The following is a 19,088-nucleotide window of genomic DNA, read 5'->3' as shown; positions in this document are numbered from 1 at the left end:
TAGGAATTCGTCCATTTCTTCTAGGTTGTCCATTTTATTAGCATATAGTTGTAGCAATCTCTTTTGATACTTTATATTGCTGTGGTGTCATTTATAACTTCTTTTTTCATCTCTGATTTTATTTATTTGGGCCTTCTCTCTCTTTTTTCTTTACAAGTCTGGCTAAAGGTTTATCAGTTTTGTTGAAGCTTTTCTTAATGGGGAAAAAGAGATTCTACTGATTAGAGAGGCAGAATGAAGACTAACCACTACCAAAGTCAACAACAATGACGCCGTCTTTGCAAACAGAAATAAAACTCTTTTTATTGATCTCTTTTTAAAAGAAAAAAAAAAAGAGACAATTCAAGAGTGTGCTGAAGAGATTCAGATAAGTTACAGCACACCCAAGAGAGACTGGGCAGAGATACTGCTGAGACAGTTCCCATACCAGGAGAGGGGACAATTGCAGTAGCATGGACAGAGCACCTGCTTTCTGCAGAATTCTGGATAGGCCCTGGGAGTTAGGAGAATCAAACACAAAAATAAGACTTGAGCATGTGGATGGGGTCAAGGCATGTATGACCTAGTTGTGGGGACAGGCAAGAACATGTACAAAACAACATGTGACAAGGGAGAATTAACACAGAGCAATGAAACCAGAGCTCATCAATGTTTAAGTAGATTGTGTATAAGAATGTTAAGATCAGGTGGGCCTGATCAGAAAGAAACATCTCAGGGCTTCCTTGGTGGCGCAGTGGTTGGGAGTCTGCCTGCTGATGCAGGGGATGCGGGTTCGTGCCCCAGTCCAGGAAGATCCCACATGCCGCGGAGCGGCTGGGCCCGTGAGCCATGGCCGATGAGCCTGCGCTTCCGGAGCCTGTGCTCCGCAACGGGAGAGGCCACAACAGTGAGAGGCCCGCGTACCACAAAAAAACACAAAACTTTGAGCACAGAAAGAAACATCTCAGAGAGAGGTGGTTTCTGACCTCAGTTTAGGAAGAAGGATGGACCATTGATGGATGGGAGAAGAGGCAGAAGGAAAGGGAGCAGGGCTGATGCAATGGAGGCACTCAATAAATTCTCCAGGGACTGACCTGAACTGAACTCAGAAGCAGTGATGATACTTGGGAGCAGGATGCTGATGTCAGAGAAAACACTGACCACCTGATTAAGGTCAATAGCGAACTTCTGCTATGATTGGCTTCAAAAGTATGACGTTCATGGCAGATAAGTATATCATAGAAGTTAACGTTAGCACTCACCCCAGTTGCTTATAAGGGGAAGGCATTCCTGGCAACTGCTGTTTAAGAAGAGAGTTGAAAGTGTGACTCCAAGTGACTTACAGAGGTTTGACTGACCATCAGTGGTGCAGATGACTTAGATGACCTGGTAAGTGAAGAGGAGGACTGAGTTCACATCCTAAGGAGCTTGGGCCCATACGCTGATGACTGGGGCCAGCTAACAATATGACCTGACTCTCATTGCTAGCCATGTTACTAGAAATAAAACGGCCTTTTGTTTGTGATACCTCTGTGAGCTTAAAGGGTTAGCTGCCTAAATCTGTATAAATGGTTGCCTGTACGAGTAGTCACCATTGGAGGAGCCCAGCTTCTGGTACAATGAAGTCACTCTCTCCCATGTTGTATGTCATCAGAACATCCAGGGAAGAATCATGCTGCCCCACTCTGGGCTCCTCTGTGGATAAGGACTGGATAACATCTCTCCAAACCTATCTTATACCTGGGTACCGATAAACTGATTTGCTACTGGCAACCAGTAGAAAGTGGATTACATGCCAGTGATGAACTGGGAATACACAGTAGACTAGAGTAAATGTGACCTGTCTTCCATGAATTTTTATTCTAAAGGAGCAAGCACCCAATGCTCACTATAGAACTGAAGCAGAATTCCATGAGGGACACTAACTTATTGGCCAGCAAGACCCACAGGGTGAGGAGGTATTTTATGCTCAACACCAGTGGGATATTTGCTCTCAGATCAGGACAGTCTTCCTGGTCCAGAGGGGTCTCAAGAGGCCTTCTTACCCAGGCCCCTGGCCTCTAAACTGAACACATTATAATTTCATCATTGAGGTCCCCTAGCTCTCTCATACACTCACCCTTTCAGGAAGGAATTTCTATATCAGGCCCTTTCCCTGCAGAAGAAACCTCTTGTTCTTTGCCCCTCCTTGCCAAATACATCCTCCATAAACTTAGACGAAAAGAACTGCACGTCCAAGTATCTCAACAGAGCTGGTCAAATGAGAGATCAAGACTCTAGAACTTGAGGGAAAGGTAGTATGGCATAAGAGCTGGAAGACCCGTGTGACTTTCCCAGTAGGTCCCTGTGGGTCATTACTGTTTCAGACACACTTTCAGCTCCACACTGCCACCGTGTGGCCCCAGGGCAAATCCCAGGTCACTCCTGTCTCCTTTTCCCTATTAAGTGAATGTAGGGGTACCAAGAAGGTGGCTCCCCGCCCCTCAACCTTGCCCTTGGCCCTGCCCTGTTCAAGGAGATCACAGTTTTATTTTAGCTTACATATCCCATTGACATTGCCCACAGGAAACAAAGATGCCCAGAAATCTCCTGGTTATTAAGTAGTTGTATTGGTCAATTTCAACCACGTCTGGGTTCTGGACCCAGGAGTGAGTTGCTGTGGCCTAGGCTGAGGCTATAGCCCCTCAAGAGATAAAATACCTATTTACATACAAAACATAGAGCCATCTTTAAAATTACTGGCCTGTACCAAACAACATAAAAAGCCATTCTGAGAAATGCCCACAGTCAAGCGATTAACCTCCTCCTGCCATCTTCTGCCCTGCCCACCCCCAGACCCCTGCTCCCACATGGGTGCCACGGGACTGAAGTACTGTATTTCACAGAGTCCACAGGACAGCATAAACATTTTACAAAATTGCTCAGCCCTGGGACAGTATCACTCAGTTTTTCCAGGGGTGAGCTGTCAGAAATGAGGATGACCCAGAGAGCACGGGACCTACTTCTTGCTTCCCACAAGGCCCACCTCCCTGGACCCTATCTGAGGCCCTGGTGCTGGCTCTGAATGCCTGTGAGAGCTTCCTACAGGGACGGCAAACGCCATCATTCATAGATCCAGACAGGATCCTGCCATCTCCTTCAGGAGCCTCCTAGAATAGGCTCCTGAAGCCCCCAGCCCAGTGTCCAGCTGTTCCCCATTGGCCTCATCATAGGACAGCACTAGCTTTCTGGAAAAGGTCAATTGCAGCCTTTCCATGGGAGGAAGAGGGAGGGCCCCAAACCACCACCACAAGTAAATGCACCCTCATGCGATGCAAAGCTGGAAATATAATAGTGGGATTATGTGCTACTCTTTGCTAGAGAAGGCACAGAGTAGGCTTGGAAGGGGCTCTAGTCAATCTTGATTCCAAGTCTCTTCTCGCCTCCCTACTGTAGAGCCTCTTGGGCCCAGTGCCCTGGAAGTCACCCACGGGATGCAATCCCGAGCCCGGCCACTATCTTCTCTAGCGTCAGTAGAGTGTTGTATAGTCTACAGCCTCACATTCGTGCCCTCCCAACAAGGCGGGCATTGTTATTTCTATTTAACAAATGAGGTGCCTGTTGCTCAGAGAGATTGGATAACTTGCCCAAGTTCAAACAGGTAGAAAAGAGGTGAGATCAGGACTCAAACCCAGGTTTGGGGGTACAAGGCCGGGATCCCTTGTACCTCCCAGTCATCGTGACGAGCAAAGATTTACTTAGTACCTACTATGGGCACCCGGGTCAGGAACTGTGGTCTGAAGTGGAAGCAGAGGAAGGAGCAACTTCAACAGCTCACGCTGGCATGGGAGGCTCCTCAGCCCAGCTCCATCAGGACAGATGGACAGGGAAGAAGTGGTTGGACGTCAGGGACTGACATTAGCAACAGGGTGCAGTGAAGAGAGACAGTGGGTTCCCACATCCACCTTGAGCCTTGGTCTCACTAGGGTCTGTGTCCCGCTCTCCCCTTCTCTAGTATTGAAGGGCTGGGGTGCTTTGTTCACTCACAACACTCAGCTTAGGTTCTTTTCTTTTAAGGAAGCCTAATGAGACTTCTTAGAGCTAAGTGGCCTCTTAAAGAAGTGTATCCCCAAAGCCACAGTCACTCCTCAAAACTTCCCTAGGAGTGGAGGGCAGAGGGTCACTGCTCCCTGGAGTGCTCTCAGGAGCTCTTAATTAGATCAGCAATCCCTACATTAATAGGGGCTCACGTGTTTAGTATGGTTCAAGAGTTTACAAACCACCTACACACGCACAGTCCTATTTGACCCTCATAATGAAGAGAGCAAGGCCATTGGTGGTGGCATGGTGGTAGAACCAGGACCCAGTTCTCCTGACGTCAGCTGATGGTCTTTCCACCATCAAGACCATCGCTTTGAGTAGAACCAGAATCATGGTGGGGAGGTTATCCCATGGTATAAATCCCACTGCGGATAATGAGGTGCGGGACAAAGCCCCAGATTCTACCTGCCAGGCTCTCTTGGCATCAGCATCACAGAACTGAGGGCAAAAGTGGACAGTACGGCCAAGGCAGGAACCAAAGTCACCAGAATCGAGTCAAAGGGCATAAATGTCATTGTCATGAAAACACAACAATTCTTCCAGAGCCTACTGGTTAGAACGTCCTTAGAGAACGCTTCTCCAGTCTTGCAAAGTCATGAAAGTTTCAAGCTGGGAAATGCCTTAGAGATCATCTCTGTTCTACAGGTGAGGAGCTGAGGCCCAGAGAGGGAGGTGACTTGCCGAAGGTCATACAGATACCCCATGGCAGAGCCGAGTTTCCAGTCCTGGGCTCCTGATTTGGTCACGGCAAGCATGTGATTTGTGTGGAAGCTCTGAGGAGCCTCAAACAAATCCAGAGCCATGACTAAGTCACACTTTCTCAAAGGATGTCTCCTCTGTGCATCCCCAAGAGGCAGGAGTCATGTGGACCCCCTGAGGGGAGGAGGGAGAGCGACCAATCCCTGCTGCCTCCGAGGCTTCCTCCCACTCGGAATTTTATTGTGACCATTTTCATCTCCTCCTTTCCTCACTCTTTCTTCTCACGCTCACCCCCTGTTGGTCATTCCACTGAGAATATGCAATACTCTGCCCTGTCACCCACCCTAACTCTAAATGAGGTACATGGGGAGAAGAGAAGTAGCGTTTGCAGAGTTTTTACCAGTTACCAGGTGCTGTGCTAACCCTGCATTTCCCTTCGGTAGACAGGTGGGCATAGCAGGTGAAGCCCTCACACCTATTCACTTTCTTCATTAAGCAATCCTCTCTCTACCAAAAAAAAAAAACCAAAAAACAAAAACTCAGAATGCAGACAGGGTCCTTCTCACAGGTTTTCACTCCTTCCCTCTCCTGGTTGAACTGGGATGCGCTAGTCAGGTTAGGATGAGACAAACAAGATAGGAGACCAGCCTCTGAGTCCCTGCTGCCTGTGGACCCCCAGACAGGACAGCCCTAGGCCTGTCAGATCTGGGGCACCACATCTACCGCACGTGTGGTTCCCAGACACCCTGTGAATATGGCAGGATCAGGGAAGCAGACAGTCTGATTCTCCCTGACTCCCAGCATGTGAGGTTGGGAGCAAACGACGGCAGCCATGTAACCAAGAGGAGCAGCCATTCTGGCCTCCTCGCCCTGCCTCAAACTAGGCTCCCCTAACTCCAGCCCTGCGCTCCCAGCATTTACACCCAGTGCTGAGGTGGGTAGAGACCCTCGCCACACTCCGGGGAGTGTTCTCTAAAAGATGCTGGTCTCGGTGACGGTGTCCCTGTCCACCTGCTCTTCATCCTTCAGTGGGTCTTCGGGCCCCGGCCTCTGGCTGAGGGTGGGCAGGCCACTGGAGCGGGTCAGCAGCATGGCGCGGCGGTTGGATGGGCTGCCGCTGGAGAGCTGCCTGCACATCCTGGGCCCCGGCCCCCCGCAGCAGGCCAGACGGCCGAGGGAACGCGGCCACAGGTGGCCGTTGAAGCCCATGTAGATCCAGGGGTTGCAGCAGCTGCTGAGGTTGCCCAAAAGCATGGAGATGGTGAAAGACACATTGGTTGAATCTGCCGAGAGAGAAGCACAAGAATTTTAGACCTGGGAGAGATTCCCAGTCCCTACTGATCGGAGAAGGAAATTGAATCCCAGAGAGGACCTGGGACTCTCGTGGGGCTCTGTAATTAGAAAGAAATACAGCTGGGGCATGAACCTGGGACTCCTGACTCCAGAGTCTTGCCTCACTGATTGATTTGTTCGTTTTGTACTACAGGGTGATGACAGGATCCGAGGCTTGCTCTGAGTTGACTTTAGAGGTGCAAATATAGTCCGGGACAGGACCAGACCAAATAGGAGACACTGTCTTTGTTCCAAAACCTCGCTCTTGAATCCCCTAATGGATGTAGAGCTAGGATGAAGCAACTTCTATAAAACATTCAGGAAAAATAACCATGATTCTAGCCAGGTTCAGGCACACCTCCATCCCCACTTATGTCATAGATACGGGTGCACATTGCCTTCCGAATTCCGTCCTCCTTGACCCCTAGGGGTCAGTCCCAGTCATTCTGTCATTCAGTCAGTTTGCATGTGAGTATCAACTGTGCCAAGCCAGTGATAGGGACCTGGTAGGGTGATCAGTGGAGCCTGACAGCCCTACAGGTCCCATGATGTCATCTCCAACTGTGCACCTTCTAGGTACAGGGCATCCAGGCATCCCGTTCCAGACCAGTACTTGTTCTCTGTCATCAGAAATTACATCCAAAGAATGCACCATCCTTGGCGGGTGGGGGAGCTAATTTCTCTCCTGGGCAGTCAAAATGTGAGAGTTCAAAGACTCTGATAAGATTTCTTCCAGATACAATACTCTTTCTGAAAATGAAATGAAACTTCTCATGACAACAGGAAAGCTGGGGGGATGGGCCCCGTCCTCCTGCTAGATGCACCACGGCTACAGTTATGGCGTGGGTTGCATACTGAGTTACCCTCCTCTTCAGTGGAGGCTGTAGCATCACTGCGCACAATGCTTAAGCTAGAAGGAACCTTAGAGGTGGAATCACCAAATACAATGTCAGAGCTGGAAGGAACCTTAAGGGTTATGGCGTAGACTTGAACCTAGGTCTTCCCTCTTCAAAGCAGCAATCCTGCACCCTGCCACCATTTCAACCAACAAACTGAAGGGCAAAGCTCAAGTGCCTGCTCTGTAAAGCACCATGAAATCTTCCGATACACAGATTCCTCATGCGCCTCTCCTGAGGGTATGCTCTCCAGTGCGGTACTCATAGCCCAAGAGAAGGGAAGATCCAGGGTCAGAATGTTTGAGAGAAGGCTTGAATCATAGAGTTAGGAAGCTGAAGACACCTGGGCCTGGATGGGCAGGTCTAGGGCACAGAAGTGAGGGCAAGGAGGGAGCACCTGTAAGTGGAGGAGAGACCATCCTCAGCAACAAGCACAGCCTCCTTCAGGCTTGTCTGGGCTCTGGCCTGCTCCCCAGTTAACTCCCCAGTTAATACCCAGGGGCTGCAGAAGACTTGGGAAGTTGCTTTGGCTAAGGGGTGGTATTTATCCCGTCTGCTCCATCGACATATATATGTAGTGCCCAGACTCGGCCAGAGACTTAGGGGTTCCAGAAGTTTCTTCACTTGGGAAGCATCTGTTTGATTTAGGCCTGTCTGAGCCAGGCCCGGTGCAGGGGCTGGAGATGGGCCCGGAGCATTGGAGTCTGCAGAGGCTTCACCTCTCAGCCCCCGAGGGCAGATCCACTACTAGTCCTGGCCAGCCGCTGCACTTCATTCTGACGGAAGCTCAGCTGACAGTCGGGGGCAGGGCCAAGGGCAAGGATACAGACAGCTTCTCACCAAAGACTCAGGGACAGGTGGCCAGGAGGCTAGTTTGCTGTGGAGGAAAACTGGGTGTACTGGGAAGTAAGTCTAAAGTAATGAATGTCAGCCGGACTCGAAGGTCCCAGAGGGCTTCCAGTTTTCTGAGGGAGCACATTTTCTGAGGGATACTTAGTTCCTGTACTTCATACTCAGTGAGGCTCTTGGTAAGCGGTAAGTCACTCTATACATGGGTCTCTGGGACAGGCTGATGATGACAGTGAGTACAGCAGGCGAGCAGGAAAGCCTGCACCGGCTGAACAGCAGGATCCCCATCTTCTTGGAGGTTCCTTGATAAAGGGGTGAATGGCCTTCTCACCCCTGGTGACATCAGCTCAGCTGTGATTGTTGGGAAGAAAGCCATGCCACGGTTAAAGCTTGGCCCATGAAGACCTTCATTCGATTCCTGGCTCCATCCCCTACTAAGCAGTGGCACTTCGGACCAGTTATTTCACCTCTCTGAGTCTCAGGTTACTCAGACGTAGAGAAGGTCACCCCGAAGTAGCACAAGGCCTGAATGTGCTTGGCACTAGAAAGCCCTCCTTCCTTCTATTCTGTGCTTGACTAGAGCAGGGAGGTCCCTACAGGTGGTTAGGATTAATACGCTCATTGCTTTAAGGGTAATTTATAAAGTCTCTGGTCCAGACTGGTGTCTGAAAGGTGGTTAAGAAGGGGTATGATGGGACCGTAAGAGTTCAGTACTGCCGTCACACTTCTCTCACAGAGTTGTGTTGACATCATGAACAGCCTTCCACTTACTTCATCTCTCCAGAAAAGCAAAGCAGTTGGCTTAAGTGTGTGCTAGGATGAGCAAAATGAGATTAGAAACAAAAGCACAGGGAAGGGGGACCACTCCCTAAGAGCTGGTAGGAAGTGGTAGCCAGGGTCTGCTGGCCAGTGAACCCTCTGGAAGCTTCCAGAGGAAACTGTGCACAGGGCCTCCCTAGGGCAGTCACATGCTGCACCCATTATATACCCCAAGCTGTGCATAAGATGTGATGCACTGCAGAGGACACAGTCACCCCTCTTCACAGACTCGTCCCCCACTCTTCTTAGGGGAGCAGGAACAGATGTCTTTGAATACCTCTCTCCAACATTTTGGGTGCCCAGACACCGCATCTACCTTTCTGAGGACAAGTTCACCCCTAAATGGCCTGACCGTCTGGCAGTGTCTAAAACTTAGGAGGCTGCCATCTACCTCACTCCAAAAAATGACCAGAACAAGGCCTTCTATGTGCCAACCGGAACACAGTCCCATTTTGTTTTTCACGTAGGAGGAAAGGCCCTCTCCTCATCACTTTCAGAGCCAGGGTTATGGGGGTGCGGGGGGGCAGGAGGATGTATTGAGGGAAAAAACAAGGAGGCACCAGGCTCGGGTTCTACTTTTCACTTTGCTGTGTGGCCTTGGGCAAGTCATGTTTCCTCTCTGAGCCTCTGCTTGCTCACTAGCAAGACAAAAGACAAAAGTGTTGAACTTGAAATTTCAGGGTTGTGCACCAAGACTAATTCATTGAAAGTGGCTGTTGTAAAGGGAGTTCAACGTCATATTTAGTTGCAGGGGGGAAGGGTGCCGAGGGACGTAGTTCATGGGCCACAAATTTCCATCCTGGATGGAATCATTTGAAAATCCCTTTCAAACATCTAGCAAACCACCAGTTGCTTGGCCAAATCTACTAATGGCCATATTTTTTTAGGGCTAAAGAGTATTTTAAAACGTTTACATTAGTTACCAAAATTTTAAAAGATGGAAATTCACACCAAAGATACTCACATGGCGTCTTTTGGCCGGAGGGGAGTTGCAGCTGTCCCTTTTCACATGGGACAGGCGCCATCTTTCCTAACTGCTCATTTGTCACCTGTGTGGCCTGTGAGCCATTGTGACCCTGTCCTAATACTCTTGTCCTCTCCTCTCCGCATTTTTCCACCTCCTGCTCCCACATCACCCCTCACCAGACCACACACTTGCCTTCATCAGGGGCATTCTCGTCCCACACAGACCACATCTGGACGCTGAAGAAAGGCGCCCAGCAGGCGATGTAGGCCAGCACGATGACGAAGGTCATCTTCACCGTTCGGATCTTGGCCCGTGAGATGGTGTTGGTGCCGCTGACCCGGGATGGCAGCCCCCGTGTGGCTGCAGCTGGGGCAGAAGGAGGTGAGGGCCGGTTCCAAGTCCTCCAACCCCCTCCTTCTACCTTCCAGGCCCCGGTCTTGACTTTTAGGTTCTTACAGATTTCATGGCAGATGAGGCTGTAGCAGGCCGTGAGCATGGCCACAGGCAGGATGAAGATGGCCAGGGTGGTCCAGGTGATGTAAGCCCGTGGCCCCCAAGGAAAGCGGAAGTCTGCCCAGCAGTCCAGCACTCCAGAGCCCTGGATCACCTCTCGTAAAGAAAAAATGAAGACTTGAGGGAGGCTGAGGATGGCGGCCAGCAGCCAAGGAGCTGCAATAAGAGGGTAGGTGGACAGGCTGGGCTGCTGGAGGCTGCACAGGGGGTGACAAACGGCCAGGTAGCGGTCAAGTGTCATGGCCAGCAGCATGTAGGTGGAGGCGAACATGCTGAGCACCTGCAGGTACTTGATGGCCCGGCAGAGGGGGTCGGGGCCCTGGAAGCGGTAGGTGATGTCCCACAGCAGCTGGGGCAGCACCTGGAAGAGCGCCACACCCAGGTCCGTCAGGGCCAGGTGCAGCACAAACAGGTGCATGCGGGAGCGCTTGCGGCCTGCCTGTCCCACTGTCAGCAGCACAGTCAGGTTGCCCCCTGTCGCCAGCACCAGGACAGTGGCCAGGACGCCGATCTCCACCTTGGCCAGCTCCTCATCCCGGCCCAGCCAGGGTGTGGTGGCATTGGGGACAGAGAGGGTGCTCCCGGGGGCGGGGCTGGTGATCCAAGGAGGCCCAGGATCCATGGTGGAAGTTTGCTGGGAGGGAACGGGAGGAAGGAGAGGGATGGATGGAGAGTGTGAGTGTGAGTGGAGAGGTTGGTTGAATGAGATGGAGTGGGGAGGGGAAGTTATAAGATGGAAAAAAGGAGAAGGTTGGGATGACAGGGAAAAGGCTGAAACTGGATGGCAATCGTTAAGAAGATGGGGATAGAGAGGACGATGGAGAAGGATATAAGGAAGGAGAAGATGCTGACCCCGGAGAGGGGAGGGGGAACCCAGGAGCCAAGGGAAGGAGGGGTCAGGGAGGCAAGGTGTCAGGAAAGGAAGAATGGATGAGGCTGTGCACGGTGAGGCCTCTGGAAGGGAAAGAAGGCTGGGGGAGCTGGCACCACTCCCAAATCCACCCCAAATCCACTCTCCCCAAACTTTTCTGGAAGCGGAAAGCGGATGTCCCTAAGCCTGGTTGTTGGCGCGCTCCCGGCCATCGGTGTCGCCCGCCGGCCTGGAAGCCCCAGCCGAGCCCACGCGCCCCGACCGGCGTGCGGCGACCAGCGGCAGCTGGAGCGCAGCGGCTCGGCCGAGCGAGTTTTATGCTCTAGCGCAGCCCGAGCGCAGCGGCCCCTCGGCGCGCCGGTTGGCTCCTGCAGAGGAGGGGCGGAGTGACACCCACAGGAGGAAGGACCGAGAGCCTGGGGGGAGGGGTGGGGGTAGGTGTCGGGGGAGGGTCCTGGAGGAGGGACAGAGGGGGCGGTGGACCAGGGACAGGGAGCCAGAGAAGCGGACGACGCGAGCAAGCGCTCACCAGCCGGCGGGACCCACGGACCCTCAGACAGACAGATAACCTCATCTTGGCTCGCACCTGGAACCCCCGGACTGTCTACCAAGACAGGTGCACACCCCAGGGGACGGGTGGTGGCCACCCACCTATGTGGGGACTCCAAGGCTGCCTGCTCTGTTGGGTCCCCGTTAGCCCAGAAGGGTCCAAAATCTGCAGGGGTGGCCAGGTGGGCGAGGCAGGGCCCCAGACGGAGCCCTCGGCCCTTGGGGGTGACGTCCGACCACAGACTCTGGTGGAGACTTGGAGCCATAAAGGGAGGGAAGAAAATGCGAGGATGTGTTTGGAGAGGGGTCAGTGGTGGTGACGGGAGAGAGGTGGGGTGGGAGCAGTTAGACCTGGAGTCCTGGGGTTCAGGGGAAGGTTTAACCCCCAGCCCCACCCCCGGAGTCTTTCACCAGCAGTAGCCTCAAGGCAGTTAAGCACCCTGTGAGGTAGAAAACTGAGGCCGCAGACGTCACGTGACTTGCTCTAGAACTCGTAAAGCAGTAGAGGCAGGACTAGACCCAGCGCAGTGTGCTTTTCCCAGAGCAGCCTTGGCTAACAGCCAGTGTGTGAGAGGCACTGGAGCAGTAAAAATAGACCCCCAGGGCCCAGAGGAAGCTTCCAACTCAGCGGAGAAAGTAGTGCGTGGTAGTCGTTGTGGAATTCACTTTGTTTTTAGTACATATAGGAGGAGGATTGTTGGGACTCTCCAGAGCAGATTAGAAGTTCCTTAGGAGTGACAATAGCATCGTCTACCACCCTCAGAAAGGCCGCGACCCATCATCGTACCAGAGGTCCCCTTGTCTTGCCTTATAATCAAACCAGACCCCCATTTACAGTGTCATCCACCCACCCACACACCCAATTAACATCACTTTTTGAAGAGTCTCTGTCCTGAACAGCCCACACATTCATCTCCACTTCATCCCACTCCACAGTTCAAACACTCACCATTTCTCACCTAAAATACCCTAGCATCCTCCTCTTGTGCTCTGCAGCCCAAGCCCCAACTTCTCAAGGATTTTGCTCTTTATGAATAATTATTTTAAGTCTCTACTGGATCACTCCCATCGGCAGGCAAACAAACTCTACTGCCGTTCATTTAAAAAACATATATATAACCCATCTCAGTCACTGGACCCCGAGCTCCAGCTGTTACAACCTCTTCCCCTTGACGGCAAAACTCAAAAGGGCTGTCATTTCTTGATGTATTCATTTAAAATTATATATATTTAAACATATGTTTTAAAATGTTACATAAATGATATCATACTACATATACCATTCTGGAACTTGCTTTTTAAATTCTACTTTATTTTTGAGATCAGTCCATGATAATATATAAGTCTAGTTCATTCACATTCGAATATGTGAATATAAAACATTTTATTTATTCAGTGTCCTATTTTTATAGTTTAGGTTATTTCCAGCGGGTTTTTTTTTCTTTCTTTTTTGCTATTTATTTTTGAATGCTGCAATGAACATTCTTATATATGTGTCTTTGTGTTTGTGTGTGAGAATTTCAGGTGTACATAGAGAAGTATATGCTTGATATCAATATTGTTGTGTCATACAATGTATGAATTTTCAATTAGATAGGACCATATCTTAAATCTTAAATATTTTATCTCTAAATTTGTTCTACTGATTTATCCTCCCCCCAGGTGCATTTGAGTTTCTCATCATCCTCACAGCCAGACTTTTTAATTTTCACCTATCTGATAGGTATAAAATAGCATCTCATGTTGCTTTTAGTTTCTATATCTCTGATTACTAATTATTTTGAGTATCTTGCCATGTATTTATTTACTGTTTGGATTTCCTCTTCTGTGAATTGTTTATATCCTCTGCACAATTTTTTATTAGGTGGTTTTTCTTATCAGTTTGTAGGAAAACTCTATATGTTCTGATATGAATCTTTTATGTATTCTGAGACGTTGCAGATATCTTCTCTAATCGGTCACTTATCTTTTAATTTTATTTATAGGGTCATTTGCTACAAAGAAAGTTTAAATTTTAATGAAATCAATATTTTCTTTTATCATTTCTGCTTTTTGTGTCTATCTCAAGAACAGAGATAGCCCGTATTTTTTTCTAACACTTTTAACATTTGTTTTTCACTATTTAGGTCTTTAATCCATTCAGAATTCATTTTTGTGTATCTGTGAGGTAAGAATCTAACTTCGTTTTTTCCCCACATGACAAACTAATTACTCAATTTATTGAGTACTCCATCATTTCCCACTGGCAGCTGTATAATATATTGAGTTTCAAAATATGTATGGGGCTATTTCTGGGGTCTCTGGTCTGTTCCACTGTTTTTTCTACCCCTGCTCTAATATTTCACTGTTTTAGGCACTAAAGCTTTATAATAAACCTTAATATATAGTAAAAAATAAGCCTCCCTTTTGCTCTTATTTTCAAAATGGTTTTCACCAGTTTGAAATTGTGAAGTTTGGTATCAGTTTGTCTAGTTCCACAAAAATTTCTGTTGAGCTTTTGGTTAAAAGCATTGAATTTTGAGAATAATTTGAGGGAGAACTGACATATTTATGATTTTATTCAGATCTATTTTTCTGTCCTTCAATAATATTTTATACTTTTCTTCATAAATGTTTTCCAAACTTTTGATAGATTTATTCCCACATACCTAACAATTTCTGTTGTCATTATACGTAGAATGTTGTTCCGTCACATTTTCTAATAACTAATTAGTTATTGCCAGTATTTGGGAACAGCATTGATTTTTGTAACTTGATCTTAAATTCAGCAGTCTTGCTGCACGCTCATATTAGTAAATTATTTGGGACTACCTATGCGTATAATATTGTCTGCAAACAACAATCAATTTTTGTCTTTTATTCTGAATCTATTTTGCTCTTATTTCTTTTTCTTGTCTGAGTGTGATAGCTAAGACTCCACTACAGTGTTGAAGGGCAGGCAACATTGATTTCTGACTTTAGTGAAAGGGCTTCTAAAGTTTCACCATTAAGTATTATATTTGTGGTAGATCTTCTTCACTTTTTAATTTTTAAAATCTACTTAGTTTTTACATGCACATAGTATAAAGAGTCACATTATTCTATACTGGAGTTTTGATACTACCCCTAGAGGTAATAATTTTCAAATCCCTAGAGGTAATAATTTTCTTCCATTAAAATTTTTTATTAAAGAAAATGTTAATCATATACAAAAGTAGAGAGAATAGCATAAGGAAACCCCATGTTTCCATCACTTAGCTTTAACAATTATCAATAGATAGCCAATTTTATTTTATCTACCTCTTCATTCACTTCCCCTCCACCCCAAAATTGTCTTGATGCAAATGTCAGACATCATATCATTTCATCAGTAAATACTTCAGATGTATTTCTAAAGAAATAGGATTCTTAAATATAACTATAATATAATCCCCAGACTATGAATAATTCACTAACATCAAATATTGATCAGCTTTCACAGTTCCTTGATTGTCTAATAAAAAATGGTTGAATGCCTTAAAATTTTTTAACAGTTTGAATCCAGATTCAAAAAAGTTTCATACGTTGGCACCAGTTAATGTGTCTCTTAAGTCTGTTTTTTTATAGATTCCATTTTCATCTTTTTGTTTCCTTTGTTCCCTGTAATTTTGTTTTTGTTATTTTATCCTGTAGTTTCCCACAATCTATATTTTGACCTTTGCATCTCTGTGAAGTTGTTTAATAAATTCCTCTGTTTACTGAGGACTGATAAGATTCTGGTTAGATTTTTTTTTTAGCAAGAGTACTTCATAGGTATTATTGGATGCTTCCATAAGGGATAAAGAATGTCTGATTGTCTATCTTTTTGTGATGTCAGCAGCCAGTAGTAGATCCATTGCTTGGATCTATTAATTCATCAGGATTGCAAAATTATTATATTCTAATTCTATCATTCCTTCATTGCTTATTTAAATAATCCTATAAAGAGAATCTTCTCTTCATCAACTGGTCACCCTGAGGTACAGTTTGCACAGAAAAGACGAAATTAATGCTTAGTACTGTTCCATTATTAATAGTTTTCAAATAATGAATTGGTTCCCTGGAATTCTTCCAATCATCGATTTAAATATATTTAGTGTGTTGCAATCACTTAGAGTTATTATTTTGATGCTCAGATTGTCCCATTTTTGGTCAGTGGGAGCTTATTTAAGTTGGCACCTGAGTCCGTTTGTATTTGTGTTGTTCATTTGGCAATAAATATTAATCATTTTAATGTACATATCTTTTAATTGAGATATAATTCACATACCATAAAATGCACCTTTTTTATTGAATGAAAGATTCTTTAAATTCTATAGTGCTTTACAATTTTCAAAAGTTTCACACGCATGATTTCATATAATTCCATAATAAACCCCCTTTTCACCCTACCCCTATACTTCCCCTGCCCCCTTCCCTCTCCCCACTGGTAACCACTAGTTTGTTCTCTATATCTGTGAGTCTGCTTCTTCTTTGTTTTATTCACTGGTTTGTTGTATTTTTTTAGATTCCACATATAAGTGATATCACACAGTGTTTGTCTTTCTCTGACTTATTTGGCTTAGCCTAGTGCCCTCCAAGTCCATCCATGTTGCTGCAAATGGCAAGAGTTCATTCTTTTTTTATGGCTGAGTAGTATTCCATTATCTATATATAGACACAGGTTGCTTCCATACTTTGGCAATTGTAAATAATGCTGCTATGAATGTTGGGGTGCATCTATCTTTTTGAATGAGTGTACAGTTCAGTGGTTTTTAGTATAGTAAAACTGTTGTGCAACCATCATCAACATCTAATTCCAGAAGATTTTCATCACCCCCAAAAGAAACCCCATACCTATCAGCAGTCACTCCCCATTCCTCTTCCCTCTCAGCCCCCAGCAACCACTATCTGCTTTCTATCTCTATGGATTTTCCCATTCTGAACATTTTAGATAAATGAAATCATACAATATGTGGCCTTTGTGTCTGGCTTCTCTCTCTTAGCATAATGTTTTCAAGGTTCAGCCATGAACCTTGTATGTATCATTACTTTATTCCTTTTTATGACTGAATAATATTCCATTGTATGAATATACCACATTTTATTTACCCATTCATCAGCCGATGGGCATTTAGTTTGTTTCCTCTTTTTGGCTACTATGAATAATAATGCTATGAACATTCATGTATAAGTTTTTGTGTGGACATATGTTGTCAGTTCTCTGGGGTATACACCTAGAAATGGAATTGCTGGGTCGTATTTGGTAACTCTGACTTTTTAGGGAACTGCTGAATCATTTGGTCTTGAGTCCTTTTGACAAAACCTTAGTTTTCTTTGATAGCTCTCTTACTTTCAGGTGTGACAAGGCATTTTTTTATATAAGTATCATACTGAACACATTTTTCTCCACTTGATTTTATTTTCACTTAACATATCCTGAAGATTTCTTCATAGGAGACTACAGAGATATTCCTCTTTTCTTTTTGCAGTTGCTTAGTACTCAGTTTGTAGAAGTACCATAGTTTATTCCTCCAATCCTCTTTGATGGGCATTTTGCTTGTATCCAGTCTTGCTGTTAAAAATAGTGCTGCAATAAATTGCCTTATATATATTTTTTCCCATATTTTGCGGTAGATGACTAGAAATTAGATTGCTGGGTGTTAAAGTATTTGCACAAACAAGTTTGCTATATATTGCCAAATTCTCCTCTGTAGGGATTGAACCAACTTTCATTCCTATTGTAAAGTATGAGAGAGCCTGTTTCCCCCATAGTCTTAACAGCAGTGTATTCTTAAATTTTGGATTTTTGCCAATCTAAGTTAAAAATAATATTCTCAGCATAGTTTTAATTTGCCTGTTTTTTATTATGAGTGAGGTTGAACATCTTAATGTTAAGAGCCATTCATATTTCTTTTTCTAATAATTATTGATATGTCTCACCAATTTTTGTTGACCTTTTAATTCTCTCCCTTAGAAGCTTTATATACTTTGGTAATTAACTTTTGTCTGACATTTAACTTGCTTTTTTTTTTCACTTTGTCATTGATCTTTTTACGTGATTTGTGGTATTTCTTGACAGAGACAACCATTCTTAACTCATTTAGTATTTATTTGCTATTAACATCCATATTTCTAAATAACAAACATATACTATTACTTCTTAGTTTTCATTTTAAGCATTATTTATTGACCTTCCCTTTGAGCATATGGTGCCCTTTCAACAGAGACCCACTGCTCACATGCACATTTCCTGTAGCCCCATCTTCTCAATAGAGTAATGGGAATAGTAACTTGTGAGTCTCCATCTGAGACCGGCTGTATGAACTGAAAGTTGAATCTTCATGCAGTAATAAAGATTGGTAAAGCCTTTAGCCAAAATACTTAAAACTTTAAGAAAGACGTGATTCATCCTCAAGTAATTTAATCTAATCCTTTAGAAAGGATTTGCTTCCATGGATTTGAATGTTGGTTTCTACATTACTAACTAGTAGACTAAGATGCAGAGAAATAAAAATTGAAATTGTTAGATGCCACTTCGATTAAAGAAGAAAGAAGTGCTCTGTTTTCATATGTTCAGCTTGAGCACAGTGTTTTCAGGAATAGACCTAGTGTGAAAAATAAAATTTATTTACATGTTTATCAATAACTCTTCTCTTAACAATCTTCCATTTTGGCCAAAAGGGTGAACTCAAAATCCTTCCCCCATTATTATTGGCCAGTGAAGAATGGGGACTATGTGTCCTTCTTGTGCCACACCATGACCTGGGCAGAAGAAAGTACATAAGGGGGCTTCCCTGGTGGTGCAGTGGTTAAGAATCCGCCTGCCAATTCATGGGACATGGGTTCGAGCCCTGGTCCAGGAAGATCCCACATGCCGCGGAGCAACTAAGCCCGTGCGCCGCAACTACTGAGCCTGCGCTCTAGAGCCCACGAGCCACAACTACTGAAGCCCACGTGCCACAACTACTGAAGCCCATGCACCTAGAGTCCGTGCTCTGCAACAAGAGAAGCCACCGCAATGAGAAGTCTGCGCGCCGTAACAAAGAATAGCCCCTATTCACTGCAACTAGAGAAAGCCCGAGCGCAGCAATGAAGATCCAACGCAGCCAAAAATAAATAAATTAAAATAAATAAAATTTTAAAAAAAATCCCCAGAAAATAAAAATTTAAAAAAAGAAAAAAGAGGAAGTAGATAAGGGCATTTTTCTCCTTAGCCTCTGGGTACCTAGCCTGCAGAGGCTTCTTCTTGGTTGGGACTCAGAACCCTCTCAGAGTGTTGAGTTACTTGCCAGAGCTGACACTTCAGAGAGATGCCTGGTTACTTGTCGTCACACTTGTCATCCACCAGGTGCTGGCCTTTCTGTTTCCCTGAGTAACCCTTGATTCAGTGTCCCATAAAGGTCTTGATGGAGGAAGCAGTCTGGGGAAGATGGGCCATTATGGGGACTAATGCATCTTTTACAGCCTTGGTGTTGCCACTGTCTTCTGTTAAGTTGGTTTAACCCTGAGACTGCTGGAAAGCCAATGGGTAAAAGAAGTTGATGTAGAGAATGGG

At 45.9% G+C, this 19,088-nt stretch overlaps 1 protein-coding gene across 1 annotated transcript; it reads right to left on the bottom strand.

Moving 5' to 3' along the window:
• Positions 1 to 5,730: 5,730 nt before the first annotated feature.
• Positions 5,731 to 10,756, bottom strand: AVPR1B (arginine vasopressin receptor 1B). Its single transcript, XM_067714917.1, has 2 exons — positions 9,814 to 10,756; positions 5,731 to 6,041 (listed from the first exon to the last, which is right to left on the bottom strand). Exons 1-2 carry the CDS (start codon positions 10,754 to 10,756, stop codon positions 5,731 to 5,733), a joined length of 1,254 nt encoding a protein of 417 aa, XP_067571018.1.
• Positions 10,757 to 19,088: the final 8,332 nt, after the last annotated feature.

The sequence above is a fragment of the Pseudorca crassidens genome, chromosome 2, assembly GCF_039906515.1.
Source record: "Pseudorca crassidens isolate mPseCra1 chromosome 2, mPseCra1.hap1, whole genome shotgun sequence".
NCBI classification, from domain to species: domain Eukaryota; kingdom Metazoa; phylum Chordata; class Mammalia; order Artiodactyla; family Delphinidae; genus Pseudorca; species Pseudorca crassidens.
The sequence above is the reverse complement of the archived record's forward strand: the minus strand, read 5'-3'. Positions and strand labels throughout refer to the sequence as shown.